Source organism: Fonsecaea erecta (genome assembly GCF_001651985.1).
Source record: "Fonsecaea erecta strain CBS 125763 chromosome Unknown Scaff11, whole genome shotgun sequence".
NCBI lineage: Eukaryota > Fungi > Ascomycota > Eurotiomycetes > Chaetothyriales > Herpotrichiellaceae > Fonsecaea > Fonsecaea erecta.
In genome coordinates, this window is record NW_017387254.1 from 367,871 (window position 1) to 391,105 (window position 23,235).

At 53.2% G+C, this 23,235-nt stretch overlaps 8 protein-coding genes across 8 annotated transcripts; 5 read left to right on the plus strand and 3 right to left on the minus strand.

Annotated features, from left to right (window-relative positions):
* Positions 1-743: 743 nt before the first annotated feature.
* On the plus strand, positions 744-3,439 carry AYL99_10324 (hypothetical protein; the record flags this gene model as incomplete). The annotated part of the gene is made up of 2 exons (XM_018841830.1): positions 744-1,288; positions 1,342-3,439. 2 exons carry the CDS (start codon positions 744-746, stop codon positions 3,437-3,439), a joined length of 2,643 nt encoding a protein of 880 aa, XP_018688718.1.
* Positions 3,440-5,393: 1,954 nt separating this feature from the next.
* On the minus strand, positions 5,394-6,146 carry AYL99_10325 (hypothetical protein; the record flags this gene model as incomplete). Its single annotated transcript, XM_018841831.1, has 1 exon — positions 5,394-6,146. One exon carries the CDS (start codon positions 6,144-6,146, stop codon positions 5,394-5,396), a length of 753 nt encoding a protein of 250 aa, XP_018688719.1.
* A 1,880-nt stretch (positions 6,147-8,026) lies between these two features.
* Positions 8,027-9,295, plus strand: AYL99_10326 (hypothetical protein; the record flags this gene model as incomplete). Its single annotated transcript, XM_018841832.1, has 4 exons — positions 8,027-8,035; positions 8,091-8,201; positions 8,261-8,855; positions 8,904-9,295. 4 exons carry the CDS (start codon positions 8,027-8,029, stop codon positions 9,293-9,295), a joined length of 1,107 nt encoding a protein of 368 aa, XP_018688720.1.
* Positions 9,296-10,204: 909 nt separating this feature from the next.
* Positions 10,205-12,963, plus strand: AYL99_10327 (hypothetical protein; the record flags this gene model as incomplete). Its single annotated transcript, XM_018841833.1, has 3 exons — positions 10,205-10,240; positions 10,303-12,828; positions 12,901-12,963. The coding sequence occupies 3 exons, from the start codon at positions 10,205-10,207 to the stop codon at positions 12,961-12,963; spliced, it is 2,625 nt and encodes an 874-aa protein (XP_018688721.1).
* Positions 12,964-14,291: 1,328 nt separating this feature from the next.
* AYL99_10328 (hypothetical protein) lies at positions 14,292-16,245 on the minus strand (the record flags this gene model as incomplete). Its single annotated transcript, XM_018841834.1, has 2 exons — positions 14,292-16,180; positions 16,239-16,245. The coding sequence occupies 2 exons, from the start codon at positions 16,243-16,245 to the stop codon at positions 14,292-14,294; spliced, it is 1,896 nt and encodes a 631-aa protein (XP_018688722.1).
* An 877-nt stretch (positions 16,246-17,122) lies between these two features.
* AYL99_10329 (hypothetical protein) lies at positions 17,123-18,163 on the minus strand (the record flags this gene model as incomplete). Its single annotated transcript, XM_018841835.1, has 1 exon — positions 17,123-18,163. The coding sequence occupies one exon, from the start codon at positions 18,161-18,163 to the stop codon at positions 17,123-17,125; it is 1,041 nt and encodes a 346-aa protein (XP_018688723.1).
* A 1,533-nt stretch (positions 18,164-19,696) lies between these two features.
* AYL99_10330 (hypothetical protein) lies at positions 19,697-20,143 on the plus strand (the record flags this gene model as incomplete). Its single annotated transcript, XM_018841836.1, has 1 exon — positions 19,697-20,143. One exon carries the CDS (start codon positions 19,697-19,699, stop codon positions 20,141-20,143), a length of 447 nt encoding a protein of 148 aa, XP_018688724.1.
* A 1,046-nt stretch (positions 20,144-21,189) lies between these two features.
* On the plus strand, positions 21,190-22,971 carry AYL99_10331 (hypothetical protein; the record flags this gene model as incomplete). The annotated part of the gene is made up of 1 exon (XM_018841837.1): positions 21,190-22,971. The coding sequence occupies one exon, from the start codon at positions 21,190-21,192 to the stop codon at positions 22,969-22,971; it is 1,782 nt and encodes a 593-aa protein (XP_018688725.1).
* Positions 22,972-23,235: the final 264 nt, after the last annotated feature.

Sequence of the window (23,235 nt, forward strand, 5' to 3'; positions counted from 1 at the left end):
GCCAGAATCTTCATGGATGATCTGCTTCGAGAAGAAGAGCCTTCCTGCAGGGCTCAACAGGTAATGCCTGTTTAGTGAGAGGTGGGATATTGGAAGCTTCGAATGGGCCTAGAATGACAGCCACAAGAACACCACAGAACGACAGGCGTATCTCTCAGTCGGGGCTGCAGCGGATATTTCCACTTGAGTGGCTGTCGTATGCAGGACATGCCAGAAAGGGGGTCGCCCTGATGCAACGGCAAACCCCATCTGCAGCCATAGACTGGCACTGGTATCGATGAGGATTTGGGAGAGGGAGATCCGGGAGAACGACTACAGGAGTGAACGTTGGGTGGGTGAAGAAAAGATTTCTTAAGAGGCACCAGAGGGGCTCTTTGAACGCCCGCAGCGCAGCTGGCACCAATCGAGAAAGAATGAAAGGCGCTCCGGCAAGTCATTGTACCTGAGCAGCACTTTCTACGGGCGTGTCCATGTGAGCCGAAGTGTAGTGCAGCTAGGCCAAAGATGGCAAGGCGTCGTCTGCCGCCGGCCGACAATTGACTCTCCAAACTTGCCCGTCAACTTTTTTTTTGCCGAACTAATAAATTCTGTAAACCAGTATTCAGTATTCAGTAGGTGGAAGCACGGGATTTCAGGCACCACCACCAGTTGACAACAACTGCCATGTCATTTGAGAATCACCATTCTACCTGAAATTCCCTGTTCCCCCTTTTCTCCCTCGACATTCATCCTCAGCCGTCAACATGGTTCGGAAAGACCCTCAAAAGTCAGTCTCCAAAATTTCCTCCGCCTCTTCGCCTGCGGTAGCCACCGATGTCAGTTCTCGAAAATCTTCAGTGTTGAAGTCGGCGTTTGCTCCCTCACAATTGCAATTGCACCTCTTCGCCTCCGTCATCCAAAGTTTCGACGTTCACCAATTGCGCATTCATGATACGACTACGGGCCGTTTGCGCAGTCAGCATGAGACTAGAGCAGGGTCAAAGATCACTTGCCTCGACTGGGGTTACTATGGTGCTGCGTATCGGGAACGGCAACAGTCAGCCTCGAAGAAGAAGCGCAAGCGGGACCCGGAGAGCCATGATGGCGCAGTCGTCGCCTACGGAACCAATTCCTCGCAGATCTGCATGTTCTCGCCGGCGGAAGGTCGAATTGTAGGTACTCTGAGCGGAGGTCATGAACGAGGTGTGAAAGATTTCAAATTTTCCCGCACGGATTATCTGCACGGCTGGAGCATAGGTGAAGATGCAAGGCTGGTACAATGGAATCTGACCACAGCCCAGCCCATGAGGTTAGTAGCATCTGTCGATCTGTTGCGTTTCGTTTGGTCGTTAACAAGCACAGGACAATCAACCTCCCAGACTCTGCTATCAGTATCCTCGCTTCACCGGCCCAGAGCGCCCCTCACATTATCTGTGCCTCTTCCACTCCATTTGCAGTCGATCTCCTGTCGTCCGATGATTTTCGGATAGATCGCTTCGATTCCTTCAAAAACCCAGTTCACGCATTATGTCGGTCAGGCTCAACCGTTGTAGGAGCTCCTGAATACTTCCTTGCTGCGGACACGGAGAGATACATCAATGTCTATGACATCTCTGAGAAGAAACTGGTGCGCACCTTAGTCGCAGGTAGCGGGGTCACTTCTCTCAACCTTGTGACCCCCTCAGTTGAAACGCCGGATATCCTCCGGGAACCAGTTCTTTGCGTGGTGACAAAAGAAGGAACGGTTGAGCTGTTCACCAATCCTTTCGTGGAGAATCAGCAAGTCAACGGTGGCTTGAAGTCTAGCAGAAAGAACCTCACAAGGAAAGCCTCGGCCTCGATTCGATTGGTCACTCGGGACTTAAAGGTCAAGCATGTACCAATCTTTGCAGCATTCCTCGAAGGACCCGACGTCATCCTCGTCTCCGCCGACGGCGGCGTGGACCTGGCCTTTCAGAAAGTGAGATGGCAGGACGAAGGAAACGGAGAAGTCCTATTTGACGGCATTAAAGAGGTTCTGAAAACGACGAGTTCATCTACTCTCAACACGGCTACTCTCAATGGAGTCAAGGACCTGGGGAAAACATATGTCGATGAGTCGCGGACTGTCGTCGTCAATGGCGGCGCAGGAGGCGCCCGTCTGGACTCTGCCATTTCAATCTCTGACAGCCAGGAAGAGGACGAAACTGACGATACAGAAGAGGGTGAGTCTGCCGACGAAGCAGCAGCCACGAGGAAGGACGAGGATGCAGTCGAAGCTGTTGAAGCCTCAGATGTCGACTCTGACGAAGAAATGGCAGACGTTGAAAATGCGGAAGCCGACCCAGAAGAAGCTGAAGAGGGAGAACCCTCCTTTGGTGAACTCTTAGCGTCCAAACACCCTCATGAGATATCTATCGCATCAATCATTCCTCAGCGCGACACCTCCACCCTCACACTCAAGCCCGGTCAAACGACAATCACGTCTGGCATGTCGCTTTCCACGGTACTTACCCAGTCCCTGCGCACAAATGACACTTCCCTTCTGGAAGCTTGTCTACACACTCTCGACATGTCCATCGTCAAATCCACCATCCAACGACTTGACTCCACCCTGGCTGGCATTCTCCTCTCCAAACTCGCCGAACGACTCGCCTCTCGTCCTGGGCGGTATGGACACCTCATAACATGGGTACAATGGACGTGTATCTGTCACGGCGGAGCGATTGCAAGCCAGCCCGATGTTGCAGCGAAGGTGAGGACGCTGTATGAGGTGTTGAACGCAAGGATGAAAACACTGGATGATTTGTTACTGCTCAAGGGAAAATTGGACATGCTAGATGCGCAGCTAGCATATCGAAAACAGTTGCTGGCCCAGAGACCACAGGGCAGCAGAAAAGGACGAGATGAACCTGGTATAATCTATATCGAAGGGGAAGATAACTGGGATAGTGAAGATGAAGATTTGGATGAGGAAATCGCTCGACCGACCAAGAAATCAAGGACGAAGCAGCAGAGAGATCTCAATGAGCTGATTGGTGAAGATGAGGAGGAGGAGGATGACGGCGAAGACTCGATGCCTCTCGAGAACGGCGCTCAGGACTTGTCATTTGACAACGAAGAGGACGACGAAGATGATGAAGAGGATGAAGAGGGAGAACCCAGATTGAACGGCATGCGCAGTACGCTGGGCCTTGTCGATGACGAAGCTGAAGTTTCTAGCGCCGAGGATTCCGACCCGGACGATGACGGACCGTCTCCAGCAGGGTCCGAAACGCCATCCGTCGCATCCTCCGACAGCGAAGGCGACCAGAGTGGTGACGACGACGAAGGCGAGGAAGAGGAGGAAGACTCGGAAATGGACAGCTTCATCAACGATGGATCCGTCGATTTCGAGGAGGAGGAGGGCGATGAAGTGCGTGTGCCTGGTGACTCGAGTGACGGTGAAGAGGGCGGAGACGTAAGGTCAAGACCGACCTGAGAAGAATGAACCTCTGACGAAACCAAGCCCTGTCACCAAGAAAGCGAAGAGGGACAAGGCATCGGGAAAAATAATCCCGCATAACGACGATGATGATATGGACATGGACCTGGAGATGCCCAAGTCGAAATCGTAGTCGGCGAAGCAGTCGAACAGGACCTGAGCTGCTCTGGCTGGCTGGCTGGCTGGCTGACTGACCACATTGACTGCGTCCGAGTAACTCGTCTGCAGATGTTGTCAGCCCCGGTACCTGGCAATGACCAAGTCTTGGGTTGTTGCGTCGCCATCGCAGGCTATGCCCATCAACAATAGGGCAGGCAGGCCATACAGAAAACCATATGTCTGTCTGCATGTCCGCGCCTCTGTCCCCGCGTCCGCACTAACAGCGACCTCTCCCCCTTACTACCGTCGACGTCGGTGCCTCGACTACCTCGTGTCAGGATACATATGTGAGGAGACACGGCAAGGACAGATTGGGAAGCAGACACGGTCCGTGGATACGGACATGCTCTTGTCTCTCATCAGTGCCCCTCTAACCACCACCACCGCCGTTATCGAGAATCCATCAGGCGAGGACTTTGCTGCAGCGCAGCCACTCCCGAGATCACCATGTCGCGGGACACCAGGTGCACGTCCGGGGTCTGGTATGCAATGTGCGGTGGAGCGGATACTTACCTGCCTGCCTGCCTACTTACGTACTCTGACGATGCGATCGTCTGAGAATCAGCAGGTCGCTGGGTTGACTGATCAGGGATGAGGGGACGAGGGGCTGGAGGATAGGGCCAAGGCATCGTCACTACGATGGAGTGCAATGGAATGGAAGGGAAAGCGGGATTGGATCAGTCTGTTTTTTTTTTTGGCTCAGAACGACACCCAAAAGCATTAATCACGCAAGACATTTCCTGTTGGCGGCGGCTTCAGCATAGCGAGGACCTGGATACCAGCGAGCATGACATGAACATGGATCATTGAGCATTCAACCTTCAGCATTCGGGTTCCTTTGTTTACTTTTTAGATCGCATGCAACTATGGTCAAAAGTCAGATATGAATGAACGAGGATCGGTTGTTCCTAGGACGGGCTATAGAATGATATGATTAAGGATACCCATTTCTCCTCCTTCGTCTCGGATGCTGTGTGGTGTTAGGGAAGGGATGGTGGGATCGCCGTCTGAGCTAAAGTAAGGATACGTTGTCGCCAAAGACTCCTCTCATGTTTCTCGTTCCACCTTGAATCCTCTCGATGCTTGCTCTCCATCGTTGCCTGTCTCTGCATAGTCCCAGCCTTGCGCTCACGAGCTACCGGATCACCTCGTCCCCGTATCCAATCTCATCCACACCGAGACTCTCGCACCATCCTTCCAGGACTCGACTCCCGCCCAGAACACCTGGCCGACGGCCCAAAGCACGCCCTTTCTTTCCTTTACTTTTCCCTGCCCAGATCTCAAAGAACTTGACCGTTTGATCACAGCATGCGATGATGAGACTGCCTTCCTCTTCTGTCCGGCTTGCCCATCGCTCGCCTTCGCGCCGAATGTCGCTAGTGTGGTTTTCTGCCACATATTCTCCACTACTCGTTACCCGATGGATTCTGCGTGTCACAGGCATGAGGGTGCTTCGTTCAGAACTTGGGGTCAAACTGCGACGAACTGAAGCACCGACCGTCTCCACTGCTGTTGCTTCAGCACTCATCCGCTCTGCTTCAGTCTCTTGAACTGCTTCCCATGAGGCAAATCGGCCGCCAGCCTCGTTCTGTTGGCGAATCGGTATGGCATCGTTCGGCCCGCCTGGATAAGGTATCGCCCACAGCGCACGGCCGATCTCACCATTCGCCTTTCTTTCCCATGGAATGCTCACGACGCATTCACAGGTTGGCCAGCTGAAAACGGCTATTCTGATTTCATGCTCCGGCTGCGAGTATCCAAACGTCGCGACTATCTCGCGTCTTGTTGTGCTCTACACCAAACTGGTGACTTGCGAGAAGACATTGATCAGGGCCAGAAGCGCTCCTGACCCTGTGTGGAAAAAATGGATCTGGCGATCATTGCTTCCGCCTCCAGTCGCAAGCAGATTTGGCTGCCATGGGGCAAATGCAATAGCTTTCACAGCTGCCGCGTGATAGAATGAATGAACGTGGACACCGGCTTGTGCGGGTATAGCGGGATCCACGAGCCTGTTGCGAAGGACGGACGCGTTTTGCGGAGGACCGCTGTGAGGATTGCCACGGGAGCTGAGAGGGTCTGTGGTGGGAGAACGACTGTCTACTCTGCCTCGACGCGAAGGAGATGGAGGAGGTGTTTCTAGACCAAGACTCTGTGTACTCCTGACCGGCCCTCTGTTCAAGTTCGAGGAGCGACGGCGGCTTGCCGATCGATATCTCTGGGGCGAACTTGGGGGTGTTGGCAGCTGAGAGGTCGAAAAGATTGAATCATCGAACGTATCTGCCACGGGATCAGGCACATGCGTGGAGACATGCCCTTCAGCATCCGCATGGAGTAAGATGGATGGATCGAAAAGCAGAGCCCGATTATCATTACCACCGGTGACAAACTGCGTACCATCTGGGGACCATGCGAGGCCGCAGATGTTCTGGCTGTGGGCGTCGAGTTTGGCCAGCATTGTCATGCATCCGGGAGCAAAGTCTGGCCACTCCACGGAGTAGTAGTAGACCTTGCCGGAGTCGTCGCCGACCAGCAAATCTTCGCACATGACCGTGGCTCTTCCTGCGACGGACGGTCGCTGCGTCGGGACAGGTTTGAATGACACGCAGGCTGCTGCACAAGGATGAGGAGCACTGAAGCGTGGTCGGATCTCCCGTAAACTCCATAATGTGACACTTCCACTGTTCCTGGCGACGGCTAAGATCGCCCTGCCTCCTTTCTCGGATGAGAAGGCTAGAGAAGTCACGAAATTGGTTGTTCGCGTGGGAGGGAGAGGTGGATACCGCACCCCGTACTTTTCTGTCCAGAGATAGACTTTTGCACCTAGCCCGACAGCTAAAGAGTGGCAGGATTGACTGTATGCGAGGATAGTGCAGTAGTAGTCGTCTTTCAGACTTGGAGCGTCAAGGACGCGGAAGGGGACGGTAGGAACCGCTTTTTCGCTTTGAAGTAATCCCCCATCTCTGGACGGTCGATCTGGTCAAAGGTCAGTAAGCGGACGAGGAGCGTGGAGATGTCCATACACCAAGACGTCGACTCTCGGGTCCATGCACTATTCACCCACACAAATGGAGAATGTTGTGGTCTCGCCTTGGCTACCCTCTGTTCAACCCCGGGGGTTTGCAGCAGGACCCGGGCTGCCTGATCAATGTCGAGGGCCAGCGCAAGACGGCTCTCATGAGCCACTTCCCTGTCGTCACGGGTGGGGAGATCAAGAAAGGTAGTTGTGTGCAATGGAGCTGTGCTGCCGCTGGCTAGTAATCCACCCAAACCAGAAGGGATGCCCTGCAATTGTCCAAGGTGCGCAGACAGTCTGCCTCCTACGGTCCAAAAGCCTGTGCTAATCTGACGGAGAGTTCCTGTTGCTATGCTCTCATCGATATGAGCGGGAATGGCGTCTCTCCCATGGACAAAAGAAGGAACATATTGCGGGGGCCGCAGATTGTAGATATTGGGTGCATTTCTTTGCCTCGTTAATGCCCGTGCCCGGGCTTCACTCACGGAGCGAAAAGGATTCAGAGCATGGTTTCGCCGTCGCTCATTTCTTTCCCGACCTCGGAGTGAGCTCGGATGTTTGCTGACATGGAAAGATCGTAACTTGTCCACATGAAGAGGTCTTTGTGGAATGAAGCGGTCGGGCGAGGTGAATTGAGCTCGAAATCCGACAGGATTGCCAGCACTGAGGCTTCGTCTTTCCTAGGGACGAGACATAGTTCGGGGGAGGGCCTGGGAACGGTGGTCCTCAGAGATCAATCCCGACGTAGATTGATGCTGGGAGATATGGGAGAGCAAAGGGCGCTCGGGTATCGAAAACCCATCTTCTTGTGGCAAAGTAGACGCGGGTGCCGTTCTCACATCTTCCGTGGCTGGGCGAGAACTGGTCGACAGTTCTGGACTGGACGTTTCTGTGGAGGATTCTACACTGTCCATTTGGAGGAACGTCAGATTGATAGGAGCCCTTGTGACGCCGAGTACTGGGATGCTGGTCGGGGACGGTTTCCCAAAATATGGGGATGGCCGGGAGCAGGAGTTCAGGCCTCTGTTGCTCGCTCAAATAGCTGAATCTTGAATGAGATCCTGGGGCATCGTGCGGCTGTGATCCAGCCTCTTCCCTGCCCGCCAAGCCCCAGGTATGAAGGGGAGCGAAGACTCAATCGAAGTACAGCGCAAGAGATATGTCAACTGTCTGTACCTATGTTAGTGACAAGCCATCACTTGCCTGTAACGGGTTGGGTTGGTATGGATGTTTGGTGGATGAGGGTAAGAATAAAAAGGTGGTTAAGTTTGTTACCTGGAATTAGGTCGGCAAGGGCGTTTTTGGTGTCTGACCTTCATCCTTCCTTCACCTTACCACCACCTCCTCGTCCTCCTCCTTCCGCAAACTGTACCTGAGAGATCCTACCTCTTCAACTGACCACATCTTCAGCCATGGCAAGTGTAAGGCACACGAACTCCGCTAGTGCAACTGCTCTTGAGTTGACTTGGTAACCAGCATGGTGTGCCTCGTACGGCGACCCGTGAGGAACGGACGGCAGAAGCACGGCAGAAGGAGTTGAAAGAAATCGCTCAATACCAACAGCTCGTTGAAGAAGTGAACGCTAAGGTCTCTCGGCCATCCTTGGACCCTTCGGAGATGGAAATGCTGATCTTAAGTGCGAGCAGGTTGTTGCAAAAGAATTTACCCCTGCATTACTCCAACAGACAGCCCAGCTGCTAAAGAGGAATCCCGAGTATTATACGATCTGGAACCATCGCCGCCGCATCTACGTCAGCGAATTCGAGGATTTGGCAAGACAGACCGCCTCTGGTCAAATGGACGAAGAGATTCGAGTCAGCCAGGTACTGGATATCATTCAGCTGGATTTGCAATTTTTGTTCCCGCTCCTCCTCAAATTCCCCAAATGCTACTGGATATGGAACCACAGACTATGGCTCCTCGAGCAAGCTACGGCTCTTCTTCCTGCTTCGAAAGCTCGCGGGATATGGGAGGAGGAGCTTGGATTGGTAGGTAAGATGCTCAGTCGAGATAGTCGAAACTTCCACGGTTGGGGCTATCGACGAACTGTAGTCGAGAGCCTCGAGAGCCCAGCTTTACAGGGACACAGTATGGCGAGACAGGAACTGGAATACACCAAGAAAATGATAGGAACCAATCTGTCCAACTTCTCAGCCTGGCACAACCGCACAAAGCTCATCCTCAGAATTTTAGACGAGGAGAAGGCAACTGATGATGAAAGGCGAAAGATGTTGGACGAAGGTGAGTTCCTCGATTGATGAGCATGTCGACGGCTGCTGATCATTACAGAACTCGAATTAATACACAAGGCCTTATTTGATCCGTACGACCAGTCACTGTGGTTCTATCACCAGAATCTCATGTGCACCTTTGATCTTGATCAGGCAGCACAAAGTATGGCGCCGAACCTGTCAGATGAGCAGAGGCTGGAATACATCGCAGCGGAGCGGGAGTACATCGAGGAAGTTCTAGAGGATGCCCAGGATTGCAAATGGCCCTACCAAGCATTGATCGAATGTACAATACTCGAAAGCAAACTGAAGACTAGTCTTCAGGAAGAGGACCGCGAGAAAGTGACTCAGTGGCTAGAGAAGCTCAAAGGCCTCGATCCTCTTAGGAAAGGCAGGTGGATTGATATGGAGCGGCAACTTCGCAAAGCAACAGACGCTGTGTTGAGATAGACGAGGGTCGAGGGTCTTGTATCGGTTGAAATCTCCTTACAATAATACAGAGAGAGCAAAACTGTTCTGAAGTGAGTTAATGACTACAAAGCTTGTGCGGGTGACGAGTCTCTGGTGCAGATGAAACAAGCCCCATTGCAGGCTGCAGACACCCCTTTATGGCACAGCCAAACAACGGCGTGACAGGGCTTGATCAAAGGGGCAAGGCAGCGGAATGGGAGGAAATGGGGCTCACTAGGCTGATGCTCAATGCTAAACTCGCCTTCGGGGCCCCTGGAGCAACTGACGGGGCTCAGGGAGGGCATGGCAAATCGTGCATGGCAGGATCGTGGTGTGGTACAACTGCGGATCATGGTACCGGATACCAGAAAAGAGAAAAAGACAGTTTTCCTTTCGATAGGACTTGTTCTGGCTTCAACCTGACTTCGCTTTGAGCATTAATTCTCGAATCCTAAAAGTCTTGAGCACGAGGTCGGTCTGCGAGATCTTGTCGATCCTTCTTCCCGCCCTCGCCGCCATCATCTGTTGACAGACCTGAAAACGGGGTAAAAGTTGTCATACGGTCATTTAATTCGCTCGACTGCCTCCATTGAAGTTGCAAGCATCAAGGCAGACAGACGAGCTGGACTTGCAGATTCCTTGATTCTCTAGCTTCATCACTTGTCGAATTCACCCAGCATTACTCTCGTCTTGGGTTGCTGACTGTCTGCGGTGACATCTGACCGTCGTTTGAAACTCCGCACCCGATCTTCTCGACTCTCCTTCATCGACTGCGAGGACAACGCGCCTCAGTGCCTTGCCATATACTGCGACTGTCTCTCTCAGGCAAATACAAGTGCGGAAAATACTGGCCATACTGCGACAAAGCATGATATGAGCATGCCTGGTGGCTCCTGAAGGCAAATCAGCATGGCGAACAGCGCAGATAACCCAGACCTTGAGGAGGTAAGGCAATCGGCTTCCACACCTCTACATCGAGATCAAAGGTCTCTTCTGACAAAGCATAGAGGTTCGAGGATGCCACCGATGTCAATAATGATTCAAAGCGAAATTCCTCCCACTCGGACCAGGCTCCGCAGGATCCCAAGAACTCCAATGAGCATCCTCCCACCCCGAACGACGACGAGCAATCTAAAGACGAGCAAAGAGAAAGCACGGGAGACCCAGGGCCAAAAGTCCCTGATATAACTACCGATACAAGCGCTATGGATGACTCTCACGATGCCCAGCAAACGCCGACGTTGAAACCTCCCGAGCCCTCAACTGACACCTCCGGCGATCCTGCAGAGAAACCCGTCCCCCCTAAGCCTGCTACTCGCCCTTCAAGGTTCCAAGGCTTTTCTGCTTCGCTACCTTCAGTGCCTTGGGGACCGCCTCCTCCCAGAAAAGCTTCCGATGCTCGAGCACCGTCCCCGCAACCGCCTCCTCCCCAATCGACGTCCTCCTTTAGCCGCAAGGTGACCACTCCTTTTGGATGGTTGAGCCGAGCAACATCGGCTCCAAAGGAGACTCGCTCTCCCCCTTTACCTTCAAAATCACAACTCGACACACGGCGGAATACGGCAGCATCAGCGTCCACTCTCGGCAGCAATGCTGATTTGACGCTAAAGGCGCTAGATGAGGCTCAAGATGGGTCAAGCGGTCAGAAGCAGCCTTCTCGAGCATCTCTCCGCGAACAGTTTAAGATGCTCCGGCTACGGGAAGAAGCAGGCATAACAAGCTTGGAGGGCGCGGAGTCATCCGAAGGAGGTGCAATAGCAGGACTTATTGGACGGTCGGCCAGTTTGGGTGTTGGAATAGCTACTCCAGGCAGCGTTGGCCAGGATGAAAATCTTGTCTCTACCCCTGTCATGTCACCGTCTTCGCCCATGGTCGAGTCGCTGCCCACCAATCCAAATCTGCCTCCTGGAACCGTGGCAGGGGTGGCAGCAGCGACTGCAGATACGAGCACGCCGATTGATTGGGACTTCTGGCAAAACGTGGTCAACGAGGGTCCTCAGGCCGTTGCTCGGACGAGCCCTGATGAGTTCACTCAAGCCATCAGCGGGGGTATCCCACAGACCATCAGACCGGTGATATGGCAAGTGTTGGCAGGCAGCAAAAACGAGGATTTGGAAGCCGTCTACTGGGACTTGAAGTCGCGAGGGCCACACTCGGAACCAAAAGAGGGCATGCCCAAATCTCCTTTACTGAATGGACATGTCAACGGCAGTGCCAAGGAGAAAGAATCAGTAGCGTCGTCGAGGTCGTCAATAAAATCGGATCACTCAACGCCTGCCACCAGCTCCAACATGGGCGTTGCGTCTCCCTCGCCTTCCCACGAAGCACCAGATCCTTTGAGCACGGCACGTCTCCAGACCCAACTGGCCGTCGAAAAAGCGAAAAAGTCCAAAGAGGATTCCGCAGCACTAGCCAAGCTGGAGAAGATGATCAAGAGAGACATGGGGTCAAGGACAAGCTACTCGAAGTATGCGGCGGCAGCGGGTCTTCAAGATGGGCTGTTCCACGTATGCCGCGCATATGCACTCTTCGACGATGCTGTTGGATACCCTCAGGGCCTGAACTTCATCATTATGCCTCTTTTGTTCACAATGCCCGAGGAAGAAGCTTTCTGTCTGCTGGTTCGGTTGATGAACAAATACCAACTCCGTGATCTTTTCATCCAGGACATGCCAGGACTGCATCTACACCTCTATCAGTTTGAGCGATTATTGGAAGATCTGGAGCCTGCGCTATATTGTCATCTCAACCGTCGAGGCGTGACCCCGAAGCTCTACGCGACACAGTGGTTTCTCACTATGTTTGCATACCGGTTTCCACTACAACTGGTCATGCGGGTCTATGATTTGGTTCTCTGTGAAGGGCTCGAGGGTGCAATTCTAAAGTTTGGAATGGCTGTCATCCAGCGGAACGTGGCCACGCTGCTGGCGATGCAGGACATGCAGAGCCTCACGAACTTCCTCAAAGAAAAGATCTTCGATGTTTATATCGATGCCGCACCCTCGTCCAAGTCGATCCTGGAGTCAGGATTCTTCGGCAGCTCTGGCGGCTCTGACACTGAAATTTATCGAGCAGATCTCCTTGTTCAAGACGCATGTGCGGTAAAATTGACACCCGAAATGCTCAATCGATACCGAGAGGAGTGGGAGACAACCATGAAGGCCGAAAAGGCACGTGAGACCGAGCTAGAAAATCTCAAGACGGATTGCGCCACAAAGGCTGCCCAGATCCGCTCCCTCGAGCAAAGGGCTGAGAAATCCGACGCCGAGCACATCGAGATAGCTAATGAGCTGGTGCGGCTGAAAGTCGAGAACACCGAGTTGCAGGATCGTAATGAGAGCTTGACTGGACAAGTCGCCGAGCTGAAAAAGGTGGCGGAAAGCGAGGCCGCAAATGTCGAAGAGAGGCTGCGGGCGGGAACGGAACAGGTCATGCAGCGCAATATCGAGGTGCAGAACGAGAACCGTCATATGGAAGAGCAAATGGCCGAAATGGAACGAGAGCTTGTGGAGATCAAGATGAAGTATGCTGAGGTGAGTATCCCTTCCATCCCTTGATATCCGCTCCGGTACTGGAAAACCAGGACTTCTGACGCTCAGCAATAGCTCAATGCCGAACACGAAGCGCTCAAGCAGAAATGGAACGACTTGAAACGAGCTCTCGAATGAACCATCTTCATCAGTGTTGACGCCCGACAATGTCCCTCCACTAGACTCCCGTTACACACTCGACACCTTGAGTCCAATGCAGCTTTGACCTCGTTTCCAGCCATCTGTTATCTGCGTGGCGAATGCTCACCCTGTATATTCCACTGATGTTTTCTGATCCTTATGTGCAGGCTTTCCTGCTTTTTATACCCAAAGTCATGAATGATGGAACCAAGCATAGCGCGGGCGATATATGATGTGCTGCAATCGCTTTGACAGTACGACAAACGGATCTTTTCGGGTGGCCTCCGGCGTTAGCGAGGGTGGATTAGAGAACGGTCCGTTGTCTTGGAGATTCTGAGCCGCGAATGGTGGCTTGTCCGTTGTCCGGGAGAGACAGCAAAGGGATTTCGCAGAAATTTTGGCCCCGCCTGTTTGCTCTTGGGAGGTGGCTATTCTCTGTCGACATCATCTCTGCTCTCTGTGCAGAGAGGTGTCTGGGACACGGGACGGTCTGAGTTGACGAACGGAATTGATGTTCCCCCTTTTTGATGCCTTGTTGCACAAAGAGGCAGAGAAACGGGCTTATTGATGTTCAAAATATCCAGTATTGGCATGGGATGTTCAATGTAGTCGCGGTAGATATATGTACGGAGAGGGAGAGGGAGAAAAGAACAAGACTCGGGTGGAACAAGTCCACGAAAATGAAAACGACGTCGAATACGAGGCCTACCTCTCTTGACGGCGATCGAGCACCGTCGTATATCGTAAGTCCTGAATGAGTACCCGGTAAACACAACAGAGGGATTTAGGCATCGATAGGGAGTATCGAGTATGTCGATCCATGTTCTCCTTCCTTCGCGCACGGTGCTCGCTCGGATCACCACCAGCTAGCTCTTCTCATTCTTCTCTGACCAGCAGATCTATCGTATGTAGCTGCTACTTACTCATGTGGGTTCTTGACAAGTGTGTGTCCCGCGTCCCCGTCCCCGTGCTCGTCCTCCGCCATTTTCCACTCCACTCCCTTCATATAGTAAGTAAGGTAAGTGCTGTATCTATCCATTTGGTGCGGCGCAAGTTCAAGCTCATGCTCAATCCGGCCTAGCGCAGCCTTGCCTGCCTGTAATATGTAAGGGGGCTGGCTTCCTTCTGAGGTATGCTTATCTGCCGTTCTCTCTTTGTGAAGGAAGAGGAGAGAGGGAGGAAGGATGGGATGACATTACTAGGACTTTCGCCGGTTGGGTGGGCAGGGCAGGTATATAAATATATATAATATTCCCCAAGCCGAGAGGGACCACCACCGAGCGTCTACATCTGTGTAGCATAGCACAGCACGCACAGCATAGTATCTACAGCCTAACCTTGCCGGCCTTAAGCTCCTCCCACTGTTTCCGGCCAAAGGGTTCGTACTTGGTCGCGCCGGGCGGGAGCCAGAACATACGATCGTCGGGCCGCGAGGCCTGGATCTTGTCGAGGTCCACACCCTCGGCGCGCAGACGGCCTTTCTGCAGCTTCATCGTGCCCGTGTACTCGAGCTGCGGTACCACCCGCAGGAAGATGGGCACGGCGTACCGAGGCAGCGTCGAGAGCAGGTGCTCGGCCAGGCCGGCGAAGTCCAGCTGGTCGGGCGACGTGATGGACGACACGGGCACGATGGCAGCGCATCCGGCGCGGCCGTCGGCGTGGGGCACCTGCACGCCGTACACGTTCGCTTCGGCGATCTGGGGGAATTTGCCCAGCACGTCCGACACTTCGTTGGTCGACACGTTCTCGCTGCGCCAGCGGAACGTATCGCCCAGGCGGTCGACAAAGTAGACGCAGCCGTCGGGATCTTGGCGCATCATGTCTCCGCTGCGGAACCAGAGATCCCCCTTTTGAAACAAATCTTGGATTTTCCGTTTGTTGCTGGCCGACTTGTTCTTGTAATATCCGGCAAATACCGTGTCCGCGGTGGCCGGATCCATCTTGTGCACCACCTCGCCGGGCTCTCCGTCCTTGCAGACGATGGCGAAACCGTTCTTGTCGCGAAGAATCTCCTCGGTGTCGATGTCGATCTTGACCCTCTTCTCGTTCGCACCGTTCATGAGTTTCCAATACAAACCGCGTATAGCAATGGCGTTTTTGCCAAACTCGCCCTTGTTCGCATTGAAAGAGGCGCCCAGTCCATCCGTCGCTGCGTACAGCTCGTTTATTGTTTCAATCCCGAAGCGCTGCCGGAAGGTTTCCCATACGTCTGGACGCATGCCGTTGCCCCATGCCATCTTCACGTTGTGTTCTTTGTCTAGGGGACTGGGCGGTGCATTGATGAGATACCGGCAGAGTTCTCCCACATACTGGAGGATGTCAGCGTTAGAAGCGCGGACTTCTGGCCAGAACGTCCTGTGGGAGAACTTTCGGCTGAGGACGACGGCGGATCCGGCAAAAATTGAGGGCGTTAGACACAGACCGTGCGCGGCGCCGTGATACAACGGTAGGCAGGTATACATGCGGTTGCCAGGTTTGAGTTTGAGGTAGGCAGAAATGCTCCGGGCGGTGTTGAGTTCACGGCCCCGAAGCATTATCACGCCCTTGGGCATCCCGGTTGTGCCGGATGTGTAGATAAGACCGCCGAGTTCGGTTGGTAGGATTCCTTTGTGGAGGGATTTGGGAATTCGCGTGGTATCGGTCAGAGAGGAGAAGAAGGGCTCGTCGTAGTAGACTATTTGTATGCCTGAAGCTTGGAGGTCTGCTTCACACGGCTGGACGAGATCTTGCGTGGCCCGGTCGGCGATCAGATACCGTGAGTCGCATAGCTTGACGCAGTGTGTAAGCGGGCCCGACGTCAAATTGCAGTTGATGAAGGCAGGACAGGCATGAACGGCTTCAACGGCGAACCAGAGCATCAGGTATTCGGGGCTGTTCCCACCATCCAAGGCAACGATCTCTTGAGGTTTAATGCCCAAATCTTTCAGCAACCAGTTGGCAACCTTGTGCATGTCATCGAAGAACTGCTTGTACGTCCACGATCGGTTCTCAAAGATGAGGAACAGATTGTCTGCGTTCTTGCCCGTGGCATGTTCCTCAAAGATGTGGTACATGAGCATCTTGTTTTGTTGGTACCTCTCTAGGGTAAAGGCCACCGCACTCTTCTGGTTGGCGGCCAACGAGCCTGATCTGAGATCATGGCGGATGAGGAATTTGGCATCGAGGTAGGCGGCGGTCGCTAGGCCACCTGCAAGGGCTGCTGCTACGGTGGGAACTGGCGGCGGTGGTCAGTAGCAAGAAACGCAGAAGATCATGAGGAATGAAGAACTTACGGCCCATTTTGTTCGAATTGGAGGCGCTGAAGCAGCAGACCAGACTGGGACGACAAGGTGGCTAAGAGAATAGTCCATGATATATCGATTTTGTACCATTTAAAGCGATCTTGCGCGTGGGATGGAGGAGGATTCTCTGACGGCCGCATTACCCGTAATCCTGCCGAGGTCGATGGAAGAGAGAAAGCAGAGCTGACAACCCACTTGAGCCACCGTCCACTGGTATAAAGGGAGGGCTAAACCCAATGCATGCACACAGTCTGGGGTTGGTGGTTGGTGGCTAGTGGCTGGTGGCTGGAGAGGGCGGCGACAACAAGCTGCGACAAAAGGACAAAGGACGTCGCTGACACGACTTGACGTGTCAGTCCGTCACGCTGCTTATTTCTTCTTATAATTTTCTTACACAGCGAATCCGAGGCCCGAGGGGGCTTGCATAACAACTACATAATTTCGGATTCCATGGTGTTTCATGGTGCTTGGATTGCTGTCATCTCTTTCATGATGTTGTCACGCAATCCTTTCCTCCATCATCACGACTTTTCCAAACCCGCCAACGCTGATGCTGCCACCCTGCTCAAGAGCTGGAGGTCGAGGGACACCGATGCCACTCGAAGCTCACCCCTTCGCTTGCAATGCATATGACCAAAAAGAAATCCAAGACCCGTCAGATCGTGTCGTCGTGAGAGTCGTCGCTGACCATTTCCCAGCGCCCTTTGGTGGAAGAAGCTGTAAACAATGACACCCATCCCCACTGCAGAAGAGAAAGAAAAAGAACAGAGCCACGTTCGCTGGAGTTGTTCCTTGTTCATCCTAACAACCAACACCGCCAGTGCGTGCACATGCAGAGGCCAACCGTCCCAAGAGCTCAGTCAATCCAATATTCTTCACCACCACACAGGGTCTTCTTGCCATATCTCTGGCACCATGCTGTCATTGAACCACATATCGGCCTGCATCCCCTCCTCGTGCCACATCTCCCTGGCCATCAGTGGTGTTCCGACATACCCATCTCCTTCATAGAACACCATGGCTCCTTCTCCCAGCATCGACTGCTCCTGGGGCCACACTGGGACAGCAGAAGGTCTCCAGTGGCCAACTTCCTGCATCAGCTCTGTCCCCAAGAGGAGGTTGCCGAGTGCCTCGAACTGCGGATCTCCGTCCATGTCAGCATTGTTGACATAGATCTCGTCAGGCCGGGGACCCATGCAGAAGATGGGGCCAGCCTCATCAAGTGGCAACTGCCTCAAAAAGGGTTGCTCTTGGAACGGAGCTGACAGGTCGGCAGGAGCACGAGGAGGCGGGAGGAAGCGGCCGCACTTGGTCTTTGCGAGGAGGCTCTGCCTATTGTCGCCATTCCATTGCAACTCGCCATTGCTCGGCCACTTGGCTACTTGCTCGAGGTACTCAGCTGACCAGATGGTAGGACATCCCAACACTGGACTGAGTCCATCGGTGAAAATCTTGCCGCCCTCGCCAAAGACGGACGTGATTTTGCGCTGGGCCTTGGGGATCTTCTGGTGAGCTTCGATCTGAGCCTTGAGCAGTTCGCAGTTCTTCTGCTGCTCAGCCTCGGCCAGTGCAAGTATCTCTTTCTTGTGCGCCACCCACTCGCCCACGTTTTGCGGGAAGATCGCCGACAACCCCAGGCCTTGCTTCGTGTTGGCCTTGAAAAGCTCTGGTGCAAAGTGTCGGACCCGCTGTCTAACTCGTTCGTACTCCTCCTTGTCTTTGATGGCTTGGCTCTTCCATGTGACAGAGGAGGAATGGGATGGGACAGGCGCGGGGCTGGTGGTAAGGGCTTGTGGCTTATTGCCGAAGAATGTCTGGGTGGCTAGCTCCTTGCTGTCGATGCTTGCTCTGTCATCGAAGGTGATTGCTGACAGTCGGTCTATCGAGACCCGCTGTCCTCGTCTCCGTGGACGCATGGTGGTGAATACGAATGATGATTGGTGGAAATGTGACCTGGTTCGGTCGAAGATCGGTGATATGGGTGGAGAGGAAGCCTGGGGAATTGCCTTGGTGGAGCGATATCGGGAAAAGGTTGGGGGTGTTGAGGTGGCAGTTTGGCGTATTAGGCAGTTGACAGTGGGCGTGGTTGGCCGGGAAGCAGAAACAGCGCGTGAAGCTCGCAAATTCACGGATCGGAAGTCGATTGTCGTTGTGGCAAAGGGGGCAGCTCGAGGCGCCAGCGCCTGACTGACTGTCTAACTTCACAGAACAAGATCGAGCTCGGTACGCTCGTTCAACAAGCGAATCTGATGAGTTCCTCGGCCCAAGAGTCGAAAGGGAGAACTCGAGCGCAGCACTCCAGTGTGTTGACGGTTTGTTTGTGCCTGCTGCCACAGCACTGCCTTAGATCAGAGTCAAGGTTCAAGGTGAGTGCCTTCGGCAGGCAATACTGTGTAAGTTGATGTTGTCACGAGACTCCGTGGTCTTGATTCGAAAATATCTAGGAGAGTTGAAGTTTTATATTTATTTTATGACAGGTCGTGTCGCCGATGAAGGCATTTTTTGAGATCAAAAGGCTTTCCCTCTTTCCGCGCCATCCATCTACGAGAATGGGTCACGCGGTCTGCATGCGTTGTATACGGATGACTCGCTCTATTGTCACAATGGCCGTAAGTGAATCAGGGCTCAACTTCGGATTGTCGCGAATTCGCCGTTGCCATGAAGAACTTGGAAGAGCATATTCACACGAATCTCGGTGGATCTTCGGACAGGTAACATTCAGCGGGCTGGACCTGCGTCTCTGCGAGTGTCACTGGGAGAGTCCAAGCCATCCTCAAGCCCGAGCATGTGCATGGGCGTGAGCAAACGCGCGTGAGGAGGGCATGACTGGCACTGGCGCAGGGGTGAGGGTCCAGGACCGTGGCATCACGCCGGTACTGACAACAACACTGCAGATCAGTAGTCCAAACTCTCCCGACCCTGAAGCAAACGAGTCCTCAGAGCGTGGACACAAGAGCAAATCTGGAGAGCAAGATGTGACAGACAAGTGATGTTTGATCAGTGCCTGTGAGAAGATGAAGGACAAACTAAGCATATATATAAAGACGTCTGGGATGAGTTCTTGATGATTTGCAAAGGATAGTTTCCGAGATGGTCAATCTGGTGACGCGAATTGACCGTCCCCTTGTTCCGCTTTCCAGATTTGAGAGGCAGGGCAAGCGATATCATACCAAGTCCTTTACTCAAGTCGCTCTCTCCGGGAAAGAAATCTGGGATTATCATTAAGGGCACAATTTGATATGCGGGATGAGTGTTGGGCACTTCGACGTTGATAGCCTCGCACGTGATGGCCACATATATATATACACGGTACATACGGTGGCGCATAGACCTACCTTTGCGCAGACGCAAACGCGTCCTCCGCGTCTCCATTTTCATCTTGGTGATTGTCAAAGATGTCTTTTGCAATAGTAGAGGCTTTCACAGTGAACATCTAACACAATCACACAATGCCTGCAGTTGAGCTTCGTACCACTGCTCCGGCTCAGGAGACTAGTGGCACCGTCCACAACCCGCTTCCATCCCTTTTGCACACACCATCAGGATTGGCTATCGTCGAGATTCAAGGCACAATCCATGGTCCATTCCAGAATCTCGCAACAGAGGACTCATCCCAGTCAACAGCTGTGCATCCGATAGGCCGCCTTGAGTTCCCGCTGTACAAGCCCCAAGACGCCAACGAGGGCAAGTGGATGAAGAAAGTCTACCTTTACATCGGCAGGCACCAGAGACTGACCGGCGAGGTTAAGAAGCTGGCCAAACCGCTGGCTGTTCTTCAGAAAATCGACGAGAATGATCAGAAGAGCGAGAACGAAAGTGATGAAGCGCTGGAGATTGTGGACGTTGTCAAGTTCAAGCTGCTGTTTAGTGCGAGGCCGGAGCCAGTTGGGGAGTGATGATAACACGCGACCTCTTGGTGCATTGTCACACACCCCAGGCCTCAGAACAATGGAGACTTCTATTCAGATCATTCAGGACGCGGCTTATCACCAGCTACGAAGCAATCCTGGTCAGATACGGGCTACAATCACCGTGCCGGTCGGACTCTTCATACTTGCATCCAACGTTCGTATCCATCTATCCTTCGGGACGCGTCAGACGACTGCTCAATATCTGCTAAGAGCCTGGAAAATGCCCCTTGGGGCGTACTGTATTGCACTCTGAATCACATGACAGGACAGTTGCTGCAGTCCACTTTCCAACGACGAGCCAATCAACTGCGCTGCCTCTAATCGGCCCTTTTCTGGCCGATATTGAAGCTTGAAATCTAAGCCAACACTTGATCGCAACGCCAGCTCCGGAGGATAGCCGCTTTATGCCTTGCGTTTGCTATCATTCACGTCTGCTCGGCTCGCTATATGCGGACGGTTGCGGACTCACGGTCAATCGTGAAATAGCCCCCATGGTGACAGAATTCCCGTCACTCGGCCCATCAAACGGGTGTTCGTCAATGAATAAACAGTCCAACTCAACAGTTGTCACCCTACAGAAGCTCACTTAAGTTGTATACGTTCGATCCCAGATCGATTCTTTAAAGTCTATTTCGACGTCTGAAATCCATCGAGGTGAAATGGCTTTGCAGGTGGTTCATTTGTAATCCTCTGGCAGCCTTGATAACACCACATTGACGGGCAGAGCAGGAGAAGACCTGAAACGTCTCCCTTCCATAACACGTCAGACCATCTACATGACTCAACCGGGTGTCTCGCTACCGGTCGCTGAACCGATGCATCAGCGTACCCCCCCACCACCCGCTTTCTCAAGATGGCGCCCTCAATATCACCTCCAGGCGAACCGGGGCTGGATCAATGACCCCTGCGCTCCAGGCTATGACCCTTCAACCGGGCTATATCATTTGTTCTTCCAGTGGAACCCCCATCGAAATGAGTCTGAGTCGGTTGTTTGGGGGTCGATCTGTTGGGGCCATGCTACCTCCACAGATATGGTGAACTGGAATGTATCCCAAAGCCCGACCATCGAACCTGGATGCACTGCAAATGAGTGGTACGACACGAAAGGTTGTTTTACAGGTTGCTTGGTCGCCGCCGGCTCAGATGGTCAATCTGGAACTGGACAGTTGACGGTATTTTACACAAGTGTGAGCCGACTGCCGTTGCACTACACTCTGCCATATATTCCGCAAACGGAGACTCTGGCCGTTGCTCAATCACTGGACGGTGGTCTCTCATGGAGGAAGACTGCAAAGAACCCGATCCTATCAGGTCCTCCCGCGGAGCTCGACGTAACAGGCTGGCGCGACCCATTTGTCGCAACCTGGCCTTCGATGGCCAAGCTCCTCGGCCACAACAAAAGTCAGTTATACGGCATGATCTCCGGAGGCATTAAAGACTGCTCACCTGCGGTGTTTCTTTACAAAGTCAACCCATCCAACCTTATAGAGTGGAAGTTCCTCAATACGCTGGCTCCCGTGGGACTAAATCATTCGCTATCTCGCTGGAGTGGCGATATGGGTATAAACTGGGAGTGTGCATGCTTCATGACCCTCCAGAACGAACAAAAAAACGCGAGCAGAGACTTCATCATTGTTGGTTGCGAAGGATCACAAGCGGACACCAACCATCGTGAAAACTTGCCTTCCATCAAACCTCCGCAAGAACCAGCGAAGCCTCCACGTTCAGCAACGTCTCTACAGTGGATGTGCGGAGCTCTACAAACTACGAATACTGCTCTTTCTGATATTGGCACTCAGTCAAAGCTGCCGAAGATGAGCTACCAATTCGGAGGCCGCTTCGACCATGGCGTGCTCTATGCTGCCACTACCTTTCGTGACCCCCTCAGCAATAAACAAATTGTATGGGGCTGGATTACCGAAGAGGACTTGCCGCAACGATTAGTCGATAGCCAGGGCTGGAGTGGGATGATATCTTTGCCTAGAGAAGTTTCTCTCCTCACTCTGACAGACGTGACGGGCACCTCAAGAAGCAGATTACAAGATATCACGTCGATACAGGTTGAGCGAGAAGAGGCAAGAAATAGGGTGCAAGAAACATTCAGAGTTCACACACTAGGCATCGCTCCCGCTCAATGTCTCCAGAATCTCCGGAACAACGCCAGGCTGGTTAGGCCTGTGCACCGCTCACAGCACCTCACTTTGGAAGGGGACACGTTCATGGACATTCGGACGCATCGTTTCGAAATGCTCTCTACTTTCTCCTTATCTGTCACTTGCAGGAGGATCGGGCTGAGCGTATTGCACGGCGTCGGCATACAACCAAGCCAACAGAACGGTATTCCCCCACTATTAAGCTCGGGGGCTGCGACGACGACCATCTCGTTCCTACCCGGCAAAGAGACCGTCCGAATTGATCGGTCGATCACTGATACCACACACATCATCGATGGGGAGGGGATCAACACCGCTCCTGAGTTCGCGCCATTCACTCTGTTCACGTTCGCTTCTTGCAGGAAGGACGGTGGCGGCTCCGACACAGAGATGGAGGACTTGAAACTCCACGTCTTCTTCGACCAGTCTGTGCTCGAAGTATTTGTCAATTCGCGGTGCGTTATCACGACGAGGGTTTATCCGCCCAGCGATAAATGCTGGGGAGTCAGGTTCTTCGCGGAGGAAGAGGGTGAGGTAGAAGGCAACCAAGACGATAGCGAATGTCATCAACGAGAGAAAGATTCGTCGTCCAGGTCTAGGCTCTTGCACGCGCTGGCATGGGATGGCTTGCGCGCTGATCTCAGAGTTATCTCTTCTTGAGCCTACGAGTGGAGTGGGATAGAATACCGACGGATCGACCAAGGGGTCTGATCGGATAAGTAGTCATCCTGGTAAAATACACATTCTGTTTCCACCATGAAGCATCCATATCCGAAGCGCCAGATCCTTTAGCCTGGTGCAGTGGGAAACTAGCCTGACTTGGGCTAGCTGGTCCACGTGATCCTCATTCCGTCACAACCTTGGCGGCGCGATTGCGATTGGCGGCTTCCCAGTGACCGCATCGCCAGCTGCAGCTGCAGCTCC